This window comes from Gambusia affinis, linkage group LG14, assembly GCF_019740435.1.
Source record: "Gambusia affinis linkage group LG14, SWU_Gaff_1.0, whole genome shotgun sequence".
In the NCBI taxonomy this organism is placed as follows: domain Eukaryota; kingdom Metazoa; phylum Chordata; class Actinopteri; order Cyprinodontiformes; family Poeciliidae; genus Gambusia; species Gambusia affinis.
The window spans coordinates 22792584-22810128 of NC_057881.1; the positions used below are offsets into that span (position 1 = coordinate 22792584).

The 17545-nt window shown below is 39.4% G+C and overlaps 2 protein-coding genes across 2 annotated transcripts in view; one reads left to right on the forward strand and one right to left on the reverse strand.

Annotated features, from left to right (window-relative positions):
• The window catches only part of fam135b (family with sequence similarity 135 member B), a 72091-nt gene extending 63653 nt beyond the window's left edge, over positions 1–8438 (reverse strand). Inside the window, exon 1 of the mRNA XM_044137979.1 lies at positions 8309–8438. The gene's annotated coding sequence lies outside the window, so the exon portion shown is untranslated. The remainder of the gene's footprint in view (positions 1–8308) is intronic.
• The window catches only part of LOC122844094 (collagen alpha-1(IX) chain-like), a 34807-nt gene that overhangs the window by 8997 nt on the left and 8265 nt on the right, over positions 1–17545 (forward strand). The window contains exons 4-25 of the mRNA XM_044139287.1: positions 365–436; positions 831–960; positions 4383–4779; positions 5181–5261; positions 6942–6959; positions 10606–10695; positions 10784–10819; positions 11889–11960; positions 12268–12312; positions 12413–12448; positions 12534–12557; positions 12665–12718; positions 12800–12871; positions 14512–14550; positions 14725–14781; positions 16331–16384; positions 16468–16521; positions 16629–16682; positions 16749–16802; positions 16881–16934; positions 17032–17085; positions 17169–17222. Of these exons, the coding sequence (XP_043995222.1) occupies positions 365–436; positions 831–960; positions 4383–4779; positions 5181–5261; positions 6942–6959; positions 10606–10695; positions 10784–10819; positions 11889–11960; positions 12268–12312; positions 12413–12448; positions 12534–12557; positions 12665–12718; positions 12800–12871; positions 14512–14550; positions 14725–14781; positions 16331–16384; positions 16468–16521; positions 16629–16682; positions 16749–16802; positions 16881–16934; positions 17032–17085; positions 17169–17222 (1601 nt within the window). The remainder of the gene's footprint in view (positions 1–364; positions 437–830; positions 961–4382; positions 4780–5180; positions 5262–6941; positions 6960–10605; positions 10696–10783; positions 10820–11888; positions 11961–12267; positions 12313–12412; positions 12449–12533; positions 12558–12664; positions 12719–12799; positions 12872–14511; positions 14551–14724; positions 14782–16330; positions 16385–16467; positions 16522–16628; positions 16683–16748; positions 16803–16880; positions 16935–17031; positions 17086–17168; positions 17223–17545) is intronic.

Genomic DNA, 17545 nt, shown 5'->3' on the forward strand with positions numbered 1-17545 from the left:
AGTATGCTTTTGTGAAATTTTTCAGATTTGTTAGTGAAAAACACCCCCCAAAAAAAAAAAAAAAAAAAAAAAATATATATATATATATATATATATATATATATATATTTATATATATATATATATATATATATATATATATATATATATATATATATATATATATATTTATATATGTATCTTTAAAGTTTTGTAACAGCGCCTTGCATTAAAATTGCAAACCAGTGCATTTTGATGGGAATCCCCTTTGACATGAAAGACTTTGCCTTTCATTTAGCTGTCTCCTGGAATCAAATGTGATATTTGTCAAACTCATTTCTGAACAAGACCAATGTCCTCACTGTCTTCCTGCTTGTGCCGTCAGAATTAGACCTGAGCCGACTGGACGGCGACACCGTCTGCCCACCGATAAGAAACGGACAAGATGACCTTCCAGGTAAGAAAATAAGAAAAAACAAGAAGGAATACAGTAGGCAAAGAAAAAGCTGATAATTTAATCACTGAACAATGAATGGCTGGGTTGCATTCAAGGGAATCTAAACTTTCCACTTGAGTTTTACAGAATCTTTGTGAACAGCTCAGCAAGCCTGCAACCGCTCACTGCAGCAGTAATGACTTTTCCAAAACATCTGTACGCAATTGCTTGGTGGTTTCATTAAGTATGGCCACGCTTTCTGGATATAACAGTAAACATAAGCCGTTTCTTACACACCATCTGCACCAAAAATAACGCAAACGCGGAGATAGCATCTTCGCTCTCTCCGGCAGCAAAGACATCTCAAATTCCTGACATGGCCCTTCCCTCCCCGGCGCCCTTCTCCCCCCGACAGGTTTCGATCTGATCACCCAGTTCCAGCTGGACGTGATTCCCCTGAAAGGTGTGAGGAAGGTGGACGGCTCCACGCCCCTCCAGGTGGCCTACCGTCTCGACAGGGAGGCCAACTTTCAAATTCCGACCATGTAAGTACAGTACGGGAGGCTTTGGAGGAAGACATGAAACATTATTACAGGCGCAGATGTTACAGTGTGCCGAGCAGCATGTAATTGGTGGGGGCCAAAAAAACAAAAAACATGCCCAGACGTTTCTTGGCCTTCCTCACACACATGAACAGCAGAGTAGAATGGTTGTGTGTGTGTGCGTGTGCGTGTGTGCGTGTGTGTGTGTGTGTGTTCTCCTTGCTTGCCTTTGCGGTGATAAATTAGCTTATGGCGCTTGCTGAAGGTTTTAGAATAAAAAATGAAATAAGTCTGGTTTCCTCTGCAGGCTGTAATTAAGTCAAAGTGAGTGAGCCTGCTCTGCTGTCCTGAGGCCAGGTTGAAGGGAGAAGCTGTTATTCAGAAGATTTGTCATTTTCATATATATATATATATATATATATATATATATTTATATATATATATATATATATATATATATATATATATATATATATATATATATATATATATATATATATATATATGTACTCAATTTAAAAGAAAAAATAATAAATTTACAATTTCCTCTCTATGAAGTTAGACGACCTTCAAACTTTTCACCATTTTCAGCATTGAAGTTTTTACACTATTGTGCACTTTCAGTCAAATTCTAGCATCTTTCAGAGTACCTATTCAGCCCTCTTAATTTGATACCCCTAAATGAAATTTAAGGCAGCCAATTTGCTTGTACATCATTTCATTTCTGAATAAAAACTCTCAGAGAATGCTGCTAATCAAACAATGTCAGAGCAGATAAGTCAGAGAGAAAGCTAGCAAGAAGACTAAAGCCGGGTTAGGTAATGAACAAATACTAACAAATGAAAATGGAACGACAACTCCAAACGTATCAAGATACGATTGTCCCACTCAACTAGTCAGGTAAGGAAAACTAGGGTTAGAGAAAACTGATGAGAAACAAGGCCCTTGGTAAATCTGGAGGAACATCAGAGATCTGGTGGAAGATTCTGACAACAGAATTAGTATTAGTACTATTAGTAAATGGTAAGTGGTCTGAATTTATGACCATCTTGTTTATTTATACTGTCCATTGAAAGCCAATCTGGGGTTCGGTGCCTTGCCTAGGGGTATGCCCCCATGTGGCAGGTGGAAGCTGGGACTGCGAGACGACCACTCTTCCCCCAGAGAGGCCTTGTACTTAGCGGTCCACAAAACCAGCCTAAATTATATAGAACAAGTTATACTATTTGGACAAAAGAACTTTACTGACAATCCTGGTTTAAGTTGTGAAATCAAGTTTTTTTTTTTTTTTTTCAGATAAAATCTTGTTTCTGTTACAAAGACTGTAAAAATTATTCACGCTTTTATTACAACACTCTTAAATTACTGCAATTCATTGTATGAACCATGGATCAACGTTCCCTACAGCGTCTCCAAAGTTATTCAAAATACTGAAGTCCGACTTTTAACAGGAACACGGAAACCTGAAAATATAACGCCAGTTATAAGGGCTGCTTGTATATTACTGAATTGATTCTTTTAACAGTTTTAAAAGGTTTAGTCCCGGCTTATCTTCAGGCTCTTCTCTATGTCTTTTCTTGATCCAAATAAATACGTTTTTTCCAAGAACCAGACTTACGAGTAGAGGTGATCATATCTTCACTCTTGCTACTTCTAACTTATGGAAAAACCTACATTTTCATATTAGAGCTTCTTAAAATCCATTTCTATTCAATGACCCGTCATTGTACTGTTGTGTTTTATTGTTGAGTCTTATTTTATTGTGGTTTTGTGATCATTTGTGCAGTCACAAGTTGTTTTATATAGTCCTTTATAACTAAACTGACAGTATATTGTGATGGTAGACGCCCCAGAAAACACCAAAATTAAAATCTGGTCTATCTGGTAAACATGCAAAACGGCATGGTCTTCATCCAATCTGACTGAACTTGAACTGTGTAGCAGAGAGAAACTGGTAAAAACTTCTGACCCTAAATGTGTAAATGTCAAGAGGCTATGACACACTTTTCAAAAATCAGAGTACTTTCTGTTCTACTTTGAAACAATACAGTACTTTCCAAAGCCTCATCCAGTAAAACCCCAAAAACATACATTGAAATTTGGGCTGTAATGTGGCAAAAAGGCAAAATTCAAGGGGTACCAATACTTTTACACATTTATGCAAAATTCTTAGCTTGAGGTTTTGTGCTCCATTTTTAGTTTCAACTATCTGATTTCTGAACATAGACCTGCTTCCTGGACCGAGTATACGCCGAAGGGTTTAGCAACGTTACATAACCAAGGTTGCCTTCGGTGTTTCCCAGAGTGCCTGCGCCGCTCTGTTTGGACTAATGTTAGTTTCTGTATGCCAGCTTTACTTAAGAGACTGTTATGCAAGTCACTGGCACCCCTCACCAATGCCACTCAGGCCCGGTGCCCTGAATGCAAATACCTCATTGTTATTCCACTGCAAAGTCTAGTGGTACAGGCAATGCCTCCTTAGCTTAGGCTGTTCTCCTTCTCTCATTGACTGCGGGACAAGAAGCGCCGCATGCTTCCAGACTTTCTGACCTGAGGCAATACTTGGTAGAGAAGTTTTCATTCATTTTATGAGGGTACAGGAAACCCCTTCTTTTATTGCCTCGCCTCGTTCATTTACGACTCAGCAGAAGTTCGGTTGCAGTGGCCATTCATAAATTTACCACCTTCTGAGAGGTTGGCTTGTCAAAAACACAGAGAGTTCCAGACTGTTAACCAGGTCTGCATGATGTGACTGATTTATACACTGACACTCTTTTGCTAACTTTTCTTTGAATCTCAAAGGCAGAGATGACAGGGCTCAAAGTTATTTGGATCAAAGTCTTGTGCTTGGGAGTTTTGCTGAGTTGTATTCATTTTGAGGTCATGAATTTACTCTGACATTAAAGACTGTGAGTTGTGACACCACCGGGTACCTTTGAATAACATTCATTAAAAAAAGTCTCCAGGTGCATTTCCATTACAAATGTGTGCAAAACTTTGTAAATATATCAAACTATTTTGCAATTGTAGTGTACCCATTTAATAAGAAACATAATTAAAAACACATGTGAATATGTGTGTTACCTCGAAAAGCCATTAAAAATCATGCAGCGCCATCATCCTCCTACTACTTCCTGTCATTTTGTTCTTTGTGGTTTCCAACAGAGGCAACATCTGGTTGTTGATCACCAGATGTGATGCGAAAAAAGTGTTTCTATTGCAGTTTTGCAAACTAAATCAATTTTGATGCGGTCAAAAAATAGCCCCATCTTTCTAGCGCCAAAACTTCTGATCAAAAAACAAGTTTTATTTGAAATGGGCTTATTCCCATTAACCAAATTTATTTTCAAAGTGTCAAATTGTACAATTACACGGTTACGGGAAACCCAGCGACTGTCTCTTGATCTCTTCACCTTGATCTGCAGGCTTAACTTTCCTCGGGGTTTCCCGGATGAGTACTCCTTCATGACCACCTTTCGCATGATCAAGAACACGGTCAGCAAGGTGTGGAACGTCTGGCAAATAGTGGACGAAGACGGCCACAAGCAGGCTGGCCTCAGGCTAAACGGTGACCAGCAGGCCCTGGAGTACTTCCTGATGGGCGCGGACGGGAACCTGCAAACCGTCACCTTCCCCGGCCTGTCTGTGCTCTTCAACACCAAGTGGCACAAGGTGATGATCGGCGTCGAGCGCGACCAGGTCACGCTGTACGTGGACTGCCAACCTGTGGATCAGAAACCCATCAAGGGCAAAGGACCCATCAACACAGAAGGAGACACGCTGATTGGCAGGTTGGATGCTGACCCCGAAGCCTCTGTTGTGGTAAGCCCCAGACGGAGACCAATGCGCGCTGTGTCTAATCAAGTGCCCTGGCTCCGCTCTCAAGCATTGTCAGGAAACCGGCTCTTTCTGTGAACAAATGCATTCAGCTTTATGTGCAAGCTGAGCTGTGCTATAATTTCTAAAGTGCTGCTGTCACAGCAAAGCTGCTCAGCTGGGTTCCAGACGGTAGAAATGGAGGTAAATAACTTAATCCCTGCAGAGAACTGCATGAGTGGGAAATCAGGAGCCCCTCAACAAAAGACTACCGATTCTGAACTGAAAAGAAATAACCATCATTATGAATGATCTCATTACCCTTCTTTAGCGTTACAAAATGACCCTATCATCTAACTTTGGCTATTCTGTAACATTAACATCTTTGTTTTTTTTGTTGTTTTCAGTTTGAGCTCCAGTGGATGTTAATCCACTGCGATCCAAAGAGAGCCCAGAGAGAGAGCTGCAATGAGCTTCCTGCAGCCGAGGTACAGTAACAAGGACTCAGGTCTGCTCAGCTCCACACTCACACAGGCAGCACCGGCAGCACAGGTGGAGATACAGATTCTCAGTTCTACAAGATGCAGAGGTTGAAAGTGATCGTGTAGAGAGCTGTGACACAATGCTAGTTGTAAAGTCCAAACCCGACTCTGGGACACAGTCAGAACACAATAAAGACGTATCTTTGTGTACAAGATCACCCTTTCAATATGGGTAAAGAAAACCTTTTGCATCTCATTATTTTTGAAAAGTGGACTGAAGCTGACCTGCCAAGAACAAATTTAGCTTTTATCCAAATGTTAGCGTTAGCTTACTAGCATTGTGCCACTTTTCATTCAACCACAAAGTCAAAATTTGAATCCAAGATATTTGACAACTTTTAGTTAAAAACGGTAGATCTTACTCAAACTGGATTTTTTTTTTTTTGATAGAATGGGCAATACTGTAACTAAACCTTACATTTAGCTATATAGACTGGAGAAATTATTCCAAAACTTGTACAACCAATTCTAGTTTCTAAAGTTTAATGAAGTTATTTCATGTTTCATTATTTTGACCCAAAACACATAATTCAAATCCAGTTCAAGTCCAAAATCATTGTCATTCATGTTATTTTTCAGTTTAATAAGTGTATGCACTGCAATTCCAATCCAGTTACAATTCAGAAAACCAATAAGATTTACAAGTTGTTGTAAATCTTACAGCTAAGATTTGCTAAGAGTGATTAGAAACACAAGCTAATATTCCAATCGCCCTCCTTGTTGTGCTTTCAAGCACCATAGCAACATGTAAAGTTTAGATGTATATGCCTGGTTTATTGGGATACAATTAAACAGCAATTCAAATAAAAATACTTTAGCACTAGCAAATACATCTACTATATTATGACATTACATTGAAAGGACTAGGTTTGTTAAAAACCTCCATCTTTGAGGGTCGTTGTGTTTAATTATTATCAAACAGGAAATTCCAACTTGAGATTACAACCCTCAGGATGCCGATCTGATGAATTATATTTCATCTCGAAAGGATCACAAATCAGATGAACAACTTGAAAACGCAATAATTTGCTGTTCCATCCCTCTCTCCCCTCCATCATCTCGATCATAGATGAAGATAAATGTCATCATAAATATAGTTTCAATTATGTACCATTTGAGAATTTCATTTTTTATTTCAGTTGCGTCCTGAAATGACACAATCACACAAATGTGCCCCCCCCCCCACACACACATACACACACACACACAAAGCAATATAGCATTTATGACATTTATGATTAAATAATGATATCTTTTATTTCTCTGTGGATGAAGAACAGCTATTAAGATGTCTGCCTCCTAGACACTGACGTAGCTCTCACATTTCATCCCGTCTGCGGCATTATGAATCAGGACGGCCATAAATCCATTTTATTCTGTCACACGTAATAAAATGTAAATGACTGCAGCCTTAATAGACAGAAACGACCTGTCCAGATTCGCTCTGCTAGCTTTCAGGCTAACATGGGGATTGTAGATGTAGCCTTTGGTGTTTTTAAATGACAGCATGATAATTATTACTCACCACTATGAATATGAACACATGCGCTTCTGCTGACACTTTGGTGAAGGTGATGGACTTCTTCGACTAACTTTCCTTTTATCTGATTTCTCTTGCTTCTGCAGATGTTTGCCAATGCTGAGGTATTTATTTTTTCTACTCTTTCTTCTTTTTGCTTGGGATTTAAAACCGGTCAGCTGGGGTTTTTTTTTCTTTTTTTGGTGCTATGGTTGCCTAATCGCCTTGTTCTTTCAATTTGGTGCCTCTGTTTCAGCATTACTCACCGTTAATATAATCCTGTGACAGCATAACTTGTAGATATTTTTAATGAACTGACATAAGGTAGAAGCAGCTCTTAAAGGTATACACACCCCTATTAAAGTGGCAGGTATAAATGAGACATTTCTTTTTTGCACATTTAGAGAAGAAAAACTAATAAAAATGCAACAACCTGGTCGGAAAAGTGTTTCTGGAGCACCTTTTGACTCAATTTTAGCATTCAGTCTTATTTAATGGGAATCTATCAGTATCATACATTGTCACCTTCCTAAAATAATGGCCTATGTCATTTTTTGCCAAAAGTGATTTTTTGCAAGACATCACCCCTTTTTTATTGCCAAAAAATAACTGAGGGGAGGGGGGGGGGGGCACTTTTGCAAAGGCAAAAAAAATGGCCATTATTTTAGGAAGGTGGCAATATGTTGACTACTACATAAGTTCTATCAACGTCTTAAATGTTCCCCAAATCTATCAGTTATAGTGAGAAAATCTCCAGTCCACAAAATTCTTAAAGGTCCACTATTATGCTTTCTTCCAGCTATGGCATAGGTCATATGTAACAAAACATATTCGTTACATTTACTACACAAAATTATTCTCAGATATTGACATTTCACTCAGTCAGTTCTGTCTGTTTTGAGCTCTGTTAGTAAGGAGAAGTTTTAGGGCTACGTCACCGTTATGCAAATAAGCGGCTGGCCACGCCTTCAGAGCTCAGCGTTTACGTTAGCATCTCAGCATGCTTGCTATGTCTCCCGTTTTGGCCGGGAAACGACCGTAATTTACCTCCCTTTCCCACCGTAAATTCCCTGTATTCTCCAATCCAAAACCTGACAAGTATGCACCTCAGATACGTGAAAATAGCTACAAACAGAAGCTCAGTGGTACAAACATACATCTGCGATCCTAAAGCGAACACAGAAGCAGAAGAAGAAGATGTATATTTGTGAGGTTAGAGAAGCACCTCTTTCAACATTAAAAACTAAAAATAATTATTTAAAAAAATCTGACAATGTCAGTAATGTCCGAGTGACAAACACAGCAGCTTCTCAATGTAGACTATCATTTCAGTTTTAACAGTAAATGCGCAGACATTGTAGATAACAGCTCAGACAGAGAACTAGCGATTAGCAGAGTTAGCTTATGCTAAATGACAAATCAGGTTCAGCTGAACAACAACACAAAAAAATATAAAACATGAATATGTACTTACATGGCCATTATCTGCAGATTTGTGACAAACAGTAGCAGCGGAACCTTCCTTCAGTCCAAGTCTTTTGGTTCTGTTTTCAGAGGACTCCTTTCTAAACCGATTTGCGCAAACTGCAACTTTCTGTGGCAGTATTGCAGAGACATTGCAAGCAAAAAATAAAACGAAGTCTTATTTAATGGGAATAAGATTTTCCATTAAATAAGACTGAATAAGACGGAGAGCACACAGTTCAGTGATTCTTAAGAAGTGGGAAAAATGGGTTTAAATTTTCCTAATTTTTTTTAATTATTCCTCAATCTTATGCATACAATTTTTTAATGGACCTGACCTAGAACTTTGTCATCACCATCTGACAAGAATTAATATAAAATTATTTTTTAATGATTGTATTAGTGATATTTTTACTCAGTTTTACAAAGAAATGCTTCTCAAGAAACAAAAGAAATATTATTTAAAAGAAAAAAACATAAAGTCCATCTGACAGAGTTGACACAGAACTGAAGGTGGTGACAAACTAGTGAGTAAAAAGAAATACTTGATACATGTGAAGTAATGTCATTTATGTAAAATACATTAAAATGAATTAACTGCACATTTAAGTGAGATTTGTCAACACTATCACTAAAAGAGTCACAATGTCAGCTTCTGTGTTTAAAATAAAAAATATTCAGCAAACACCAGGAAAACATACATTGTTGTGTTCACATGGCCCAGGTTAGTTTAGTCAGATATTTTAAACAATTATATTTTGTGTATATTTTATTCAAATTTGTGCTTTAGACATAGGACCTGTTTTGTCCCTCTTCTCAAGAATCACTGAGTTGTATTCTCCGTGATTGGGAGAAAATGCCGACAGCAAAACATTTTCCTTTTCCAGTATCCATAGCAGAACATATTTAGCTTATTTTGAAACAAAGTGGGAGGAGCTCCACTTAGGTTGCCAGGTGAGGGCCTGGCCATGGCTAGGGGTTGCTAGTTAGCACAAGGAAGCTAAATGGAAGCACAGAAACATGGAAAAGTGAATTTTGCATAATAGTGGATCTTTAATAAGTCACAGATTTAATTTTAAACTTCAATATGGCACAAGTAGGTTTGGATGTATGTGTGGACTCACTGTGTTTCTGAAATCCCTTTTTATCTTAAGTTTTCTTCTCAAAGGTTTGTGGCAAAGTCAACTAATATTTGGAGCAATCATTAAGCCACAACTTTTTTTCTTTGGAAGAAACAAATTTTCTCTAGCAACCCTAAACTTTAGTCCAAACATGTGGATAAGACACCTGAGTGAAGTTGGACCCCCTCCCCCTCCAGCTGCTTCAACTGAAATTAAATTGGTGTCAAACGTTTTCCTTTGTGTTGCTATCATTTTGAAGACGTTAATAGCTGTTTCCAGGGGTCACCAAAGGTCAACCAGTCCACCCACATTTACAAAATAAAAAATACCATGCCAGTCAACTGTTTTTTATTTTTTTTTATTTTGTGCCACTAGTAATTTAAAGATATTAATAAATCTTTACAAAATCATTTACAGAATCAATCAGATTTCATGCTGTACAAAACAGAACAAGAATAGCTCAGTTAATTTATATGATCAATTTTGTTCATGTTGGGTTTGGGGTTCAAAACCTTATCGATGGCACAAACAAAAAGAAATGTAGTACGATGTTTTGTTTGGTTTTGTAAATACGGACTGGCTGATTGACCTTTGGTGACCTCTGGGAACGTTTGTCAATATCTTTAAAAAATAAAAGGGGCACAAAAGAAAGTTTTTGCTGCACAAAACAAAATCTTTTGACACCAGTTTCACAAATGGCTGGAGCTCCTCTCCTCCCAGGGTTAGTCCGTCTCTCCAGCTACGAGTTGGTTGAACTCAGGGGGAAAATGTCGGCGCAGAAGACGAAGCAACATGCTAGATTCTTGTTTTTAACGCTGTAGTTTGGACCGTACTAAACTCTTCCTTAAACCTAACAAGGTAGCTTTACTAAACCTAACAAAAATATTATTTAACCTAAAACTCAAAGCATATATTAATAATGACCTAAACCATTCTGGATGAGCTTTAACAAAGCAGCAACACTTGATTCCTTAGCAATGAGTTTAATACAATTCAAGCATTTCTTTCTATTAGGCCCGGTTAGTAAAAACGACCCAACTCTTTATCATTTATTGATCGCTTCAAACTGATTTGAGACACACATATATATGTGAGAACACTATTTATTTATTTATTTATTTTTACTTAACTAAAGTAGCAGTTGCCCTTGTGTCACATTTTCAGACTATATCTTTTTTCCTCTCAGCCTGACAAATCTCTTCAAGGTCCACCAGGTCCCGCTGGCCCTGAGGGGCCCCGAGGGGCCCCAGGAGAAAGTGGCAGGGATGGAAGAGATGTAAGTGCGTCTTCCTCGAGTCGAGGCATTATCCAGAGAACATGTCCTCCCATGTTTTTCTGTTTTGACCATGTCTTTGTCCCTCCAGGGTTTTCCAGGTACTCCAGGGATTCCAGGTGCTCCTGTAAGTGCAGAGTATAAAATTGTTTATTGACAAAATTCTTTTCCTGAAGGTTATTCACGCATCTATGCGTTTGTTTGACAGAACACCTCAGAAAAAAACTGTTCACATTCAATGCAACGTGAATTGTTCACGTTGCTTAGCTCTCCCTAAGCTATTAGAAAGTTCGTGAGCCTATTTGTTAAGCAGAATTTTTTTCATCAGGTGGTTTTCTTGTCAGGCCAGCCATGATGCTACTCTCCTAAAAGATCTTTTTGTATGTCCATTGAATATATTTAGGATAAAAATGATTGTTGCTAAAGGTAATAGAGGAGCCATGTCGTGATGATTTCCTCTTTTATAAAGAAGAGGAGTTTCTTAAAGACACAGAAACCCAATTTCGAGGTGTTAAATTAACAAAGTCATATTTCTTTTAAGTATTTCTTTGTATTTGATATATACAGTATTTTTATAACAACTCAAGTTACTTGATTGTGCTATAAAATGACGCTATGCGCCTGGAAAACATAATACTGCCTTGAACTCAATCAAAAGTCGACTTAGACTTAATACTGTTTGATCTATTCTCATGTCTACTGAGATTAAGTTTTATTGAAGTGAACGCTGAAGGTGTTTGTTTCCACCTATGTTGAACAAAAATGGATGCAACATGTCTTTTAAGTGGAAAAAAAAAATCTGTATATTTTATTCACATTAAGGTGTTATTGACTTAGAACAAGGTCCTATACTTTACTGAAAAGTTACGTTTTAAGTTAGTTTAGTCTCATCTCAAGTGTCCCAAGATATTTGCATGTAGAAATCTGACTAAAAATACTTGGTAAGATTCTGTGTTTTTGCTGTGTGTGTTTACCTGGATGCACATTTTCATAGCTCCTCTTATTTCAGATTCAGCGTGTGTGTGAATAAAAATAGCCGGTACTGTTATCAACATAAGACTCCTACAAACCGAGCACACCCCACCTTCCATTGATTAAATGTTTACCAGCTCTGCCTTTCTGTATCTTAGCAACGGTGCCGGCAGATGCAGGAAGCAGATCCTGCTGTTTTTATTCTTGTTCTCTCTGTTTGCCAGGGCAGCAAAGGGGAGAAGGGTGAGATCGGTCTTCCAGGACAGAGAGGCCTCCCCGGTCTTCCAGGATCTCCTGTAAGAAACACACACGCTCCACACTCACACACACACACGCCCTCACTTTGTGTACCTGTCTGGATTCTTGTCTCAGTGTGGGATCAAATGAAAATCTCTGGGATCTGCTGAAAAACTCAGCAGTAAAGAAGTTTTTTTGTTTTTTTTTTACTTTAGACTCCAGATCACGTTTGTCTAAAACTTGGGGGGAGTGGAACGTCTTTTTCTGGTTTTTGCGTGTGCAGAACGTGGGAGTGAGAGTGTGTGGTACGGCGCAGTGAAAGGAACAGCAATATTGATGAGTGTGTTTTCTTTTTGCCGTCTGCAGGGTCCCATTGGTCCACTGGGTCCCAGAGGAGCTGTAGGAGAAAGAGTGAGTCAGCAATTAAATCATCTGAACATCAGTTAGAAGAAAAAGATTTGGTTTAATTTTGTTGTACAGAGTTGCTGATTCCTCATTGGTTTATTTGTAGGGTCTGCCTGGCTTTCCCGGACCCCCAGGTCCTCCTGTAAGTGGGAAACACTTGACCCGTGCTCGGAGCTTACACACTGTGGATCTCCATGATGACTTCTTTGTGTTTTCGTCTTCCACAGGGCCCAGCAAGCGAAGGACCCGCCGTATGTATTCAGTTTATCATTTTAGTCCAGTCGTGAAATCTAATTCGAAATTACATCTTCGAATCTTTCTAGTAGCGGTTCCTTTGCGTTACCTGATGTGTTTTTAGGGTCAACCAGGGAAGCCGGGAACCCCAGGGGATGAAGGAAACATCGGACCTGAGGTCAGATTTTCACTCTAATTGTATCTTGTGAATAAAATGTTTTGATTGTTTTTTCTCACCATGTTTGGTTGGAAACTGCAGGGCCCTCCTGGACCCAGAGGGGGCATTGGCACTCCAGGGCCTCCTGGGCCCCCTGGTCCACCGGGGCCTGTGGTAAGAACCAAATCTAACCCGTGTTGGGTTTTGCATCAAATTATCCTGTTTTCCAGCTGACGTATTTTAAATTTATTGTGTTGGATTTTTCTTTTCAACCTTCCTCATTTCTAATTTGGGATTATAAACGCTGATTGTCAACCTTGGCTGACTGTGTAGGGCAACTGGGCTGCTGAAGTTGCTAAAAAACAACAACAATGGTTTAATTAGAAGATTCTGAGAGAGAGCACGTTGTTTGTTTTCTGTGAAAAGTCAAAAGTATGGAGCCCTGTAAGGGACATTATGGGGAATTGTTTTTCTTCTTTTGCGTTACCTCACAAAGGTATCACACTCACTGGCAGTTGTGATGGTCTGGCTCTAGAACCATAACAAATCAAAGGGAAGTAACGCATGGGATAACTTAAAATGGGATTTATTTACCAAAAATCATAATTGGTTGGCGGGGAGAGGGCAGCAGAGAGACAGAAAGGAATGGGCTGGTTAGTGAGAAAACACGGTGCATCTTAAGCTGGATGTGACGTCATTCTGGAGACACTGGCCAGCTGCCTCCACTTCCAATCAGCACCAATTAGAATCTCCACAATAGGGATGTTAGAGACCCAGAGGAAAAGGCCTTGGACCGTAACACAGTAAAAACTATGTTCTCTCGCAATAGACTAGCAAATACACCTGGTCTGTTTTATAGTTGCAGTGACTAATGTACATTTAAATTTGGACATATGTGTACAACTTTAAACAGCCTCAGTGAAAACGGGCAAAATTATTGTGAGGGAAGAGAAAACATAGGGCGAGAGAACACATAGAGCTGTGAGCTAACAGAAGTATTGCAAGGAATCAGACGTTTTGTGAGGGAATGTACACACACTGAATGTACACACACTGGATGTACACACACTGGATGTACACACACTGAATGTACACACACTGAATGTACACACACTGAATGTACACACACTGGATGTACACACACTGGATGTACACACACTGGATGTACACACACTGGATGTACACACACTGAATGTACACACACTGAATGTACACACACTGGATGTACACACACTGGATGTACACACACTGGATGTACACACACTGGAGGTAATGCAAACTTATTGCGAAGGATCGCAAAAGAAAACAAATTGCCATGTCCCTTATAGGGCTCCGTAGAAAAGGCCATGCATTTTTATTCATAGCCTATTGCCAGCACAATAAGGCAGTCACAAAGAAATACATCCAGTTATTAAAATCTCTACCTGATCTGAAATGTTTTGGTTTGGTGAAAGTTTTAGTCTGAAACTTAGCATCACAAATACAAACCAACTCATTCTGTACTATAGGAAGCTCTTTACCCAGCCAAGGTTGACAGACCGTTTACCTTTAACTGGTGCTCTAATAATAATAATAATAATAATAATAATAATAATAATAATAATAATAATAATAATAATAATAATAAATAATAATAATCTGTCTTCCTTCTTTAAATAATCGGTTCACGTCCTCCTAAAGACGTGAACCGTCTTTGTGTGTCGGGGTGTAAGGATGTTGCATGCAGTGTTTCCGTTGGGTTTTCATGTGGTGTGCTCATGAGAAGGTCTCCACCCACCTGAGGTCGCTCTAGATGTCGTTCTGCTGTCTTCTAGGGACCGCCCGGTGCCAACAGTGAGGGGAGTGGGGAAGCTGTGAGTGTCTCACTGTCTAACACACAGCCAAATGTTTCCTGGATGCATGACAATTAGAGCGGTGGCAGCATATCTTCCATCAGGATGAGTCACTGCAGTGGAAGTGGATGTCCAGCTCTGTAACAGAAACCCGTCTCTCTCTCTCTGTCTCTCTCTCTCTGTGTGTGTTTACAGTGTCCTGTCGCCTGTCCTGCTGGACCTCAGGGACTGCATGGAGTGCCAGGAATGAAGGTGAGGACGGTTAAGAAGGTCAAACAGGACGGAGGCATTTAAAGTGGTTTCCTTCTCAGAAATGATGCAGTGATTTTGTGCAGCACAACTCAATTCAGTTTAATACAGTTTTAGTCAAAACGATCCAATGCGTTTCCGCTTGTTTATGCTGTTTCGTCAATTTACAACAAATGATAACTTTACCAACTAATGAGTCCAGTTCACAAGGTCAAACTAAGTCCACATCCGATTCAGATCAGATCGTTTTGTCACAAGCCCCCCTGCCAGGCCACACGACTATTTCATGTAGTATAATGCATGTAGCTGCATTTCCAGTAACCATAAAATCGCACAAATTGGAAATACGAAAAATAAATTTGGCTAATGGAAGCACGCCCATTTAGAAAACAACTGAAATTTTTTCAATAAAAAGTTTTTGTGCTAAGCTGAGGTGTTCTTCCAGCCGCATGGAAACACAGTCGGATGTTACTACTGACAGAAACAACGAAGAAGACGTTAGGAAGTGGTAGTGGAAGTGGTAGTGGAAGTGGTAGGGTTTTTTTTCCAACTACAGCAAAACAAAAAAAAGACAATATAGAAAATTTAAAAATATATTAATAAAAGGTAAATCAGACATTCCCACCTCAAACATGCTGTGAAACTGCATATATACTTTCTTCCATAAATGAACTTGAAATGCTATCTGGCCAAAAAAAAAAAACAATAAACTGAGACCAGCCAATTATTTGGCTAGGAGGATGATGGTTTGTTTCCAGCACATCTGTGAAGTTGTGTTGAATCCAAAACTCTTCTGTAAAATCACAGACTACAGTTTCCCCAAAGCGGCGCATACGTAGCCACTCCAAAGTAGGCGGGGCTTGTGGCCTCAATAAGAAGCTGACGTCTCCTCTGATTGGTCAATAGATGATTAGTGTATGAATACATCTCATGTAACTATTTACATCCGTCTCTGCCATGACTTGTAATGACTTGAACAAGCTAATTCATGTGTTATTTTAATTTTGTTTCTTATATAATGGAAATTGTGAAAACGTATGCTTTTTTTTCCACATTAGCAAAACATGGATGAAGATTTGTAATAGGAAGTCAGCTTATTTTGGCACACAAATATTTATTTTCCTCCATTGCCTTGTAGGATGGTGTCAGAAATGGACCCGGCTTCTACTCACCCAAACATCTAATCATTGGTCCGCCTATTTCATTTGGACAACTATCAATCAGTTGGTGACAGATGACTGAAGTGGAGAGTCAACTGCACACTGTTTTAGAAGACAGGACTAGAGGATGGTCTTAGCGCCGCTAATCAGGCTCATGTACGCGCCGGTCAATAAGTCCTCATGATTTTGATGGTTCCTGCACGCTCTTTGATCGGTCGGTCCACCAGTAGACATTTTTATATTGATGGGTGATCCATAAGGAAATCATTTCCACTTTATTGGACTTTTTCAAGGATCATCGACATGACTTGGCATTTTGTTCTTCCGGTAGATAAAATTTTTTATATTTTCTTAAAAAATAATTCTGCCTTTCCTTTTTTTCTTCCCTGTAGGGACACAAAGGACTCCCAGGTGAGCCTGGAAAAGACGGAGAGCCCGGAGAGAAGGTACGACATGAATAACTGTTTATATAAACGACTTCATTTAAGTTTAGTGCTGTTGTACTTTAATTATCGTTTTATTTTTAAAGGGTAAAACTGGAGATGCAGGTCCTCAGGGTCCACCAGGTCGCATGGGAGATGATGTAGGGAAAAAATATATCAAAAAATATATCATGATATACCGTAATGTAATAATATCATGAAATATATACACAGCAGGCTACCAATGTAATTATTTTTTTTGTTTTAGGGGCAAAGAGGACCAATTGGAGCCCCAGGGACCCCCGGAGAGAAAGGAGACAGAGTGGGTTTGTAGCCGATGACTCAGATTTGTCTCCGTCGATGCGACCTGACTCCCATCTTTTCACAGGGTGCTCCTGGCTACAACGGTGTCCTCGGACCCACCGGCCCACCCGGAGCTCCTGTAGGCATTCTGACCTCCTGTCACCTCCTGTAAGATGTGAAAGGTCAACATCTGTAGCTGACGGGTCTCTGTTTTCAGGGTGTGGAAGGGGTCCGAGGGCGGCAGGGGGTGCAAGGGCCGAAGGGCGACAATGTGAGTCCTGAAGTTTAGCTCAGAGAAAGAGAAGAAATAAAAAACTGTCTGAGAGGGTAGAAAGAAAACCCGTTTGATATTTAAATATTTCATTAAGGGAGCTGTTGGACCTCAAGGACAGGCTGGTGTCAAAGGAGAAAAGGGAGAAGTTGTAAGTATGTTAATATTTGAGTCTATTTGTTCAGCTTGGTCATTTTAATTCAGATGTCTTACTGACCTGTCATGGCGCCACAGGGTGAGTCTGGTAGAGACGGGATGGATGGACTTCCTGGAGACAACGGCACCAAGGTATCTGAAGTCTAGAAACCTGTTTTGCATAAGCTGAAGCAGAACTATCGTTGGTGTAATCTATGCATCACAATTTGAAACCCCCCACACCCCCCCAAAAAATTTCATTTTAGAAGATACAGCCACCATTTCCTCAGTCGTAAACATTGGCTTTTCCACTTTCTCTCCAAAAGGTTTCATTTTAGAGGGAAATCAGTGTTTCATGTTTGACGACGAATCAGTTGTTAAATCTCCCCGTCACGCAAATTGTTTATTCAATTTCTACGCAGTTTAAACCAGATGTTTACATACTCCAAATAAAAACACACAACCACCATTGTGTT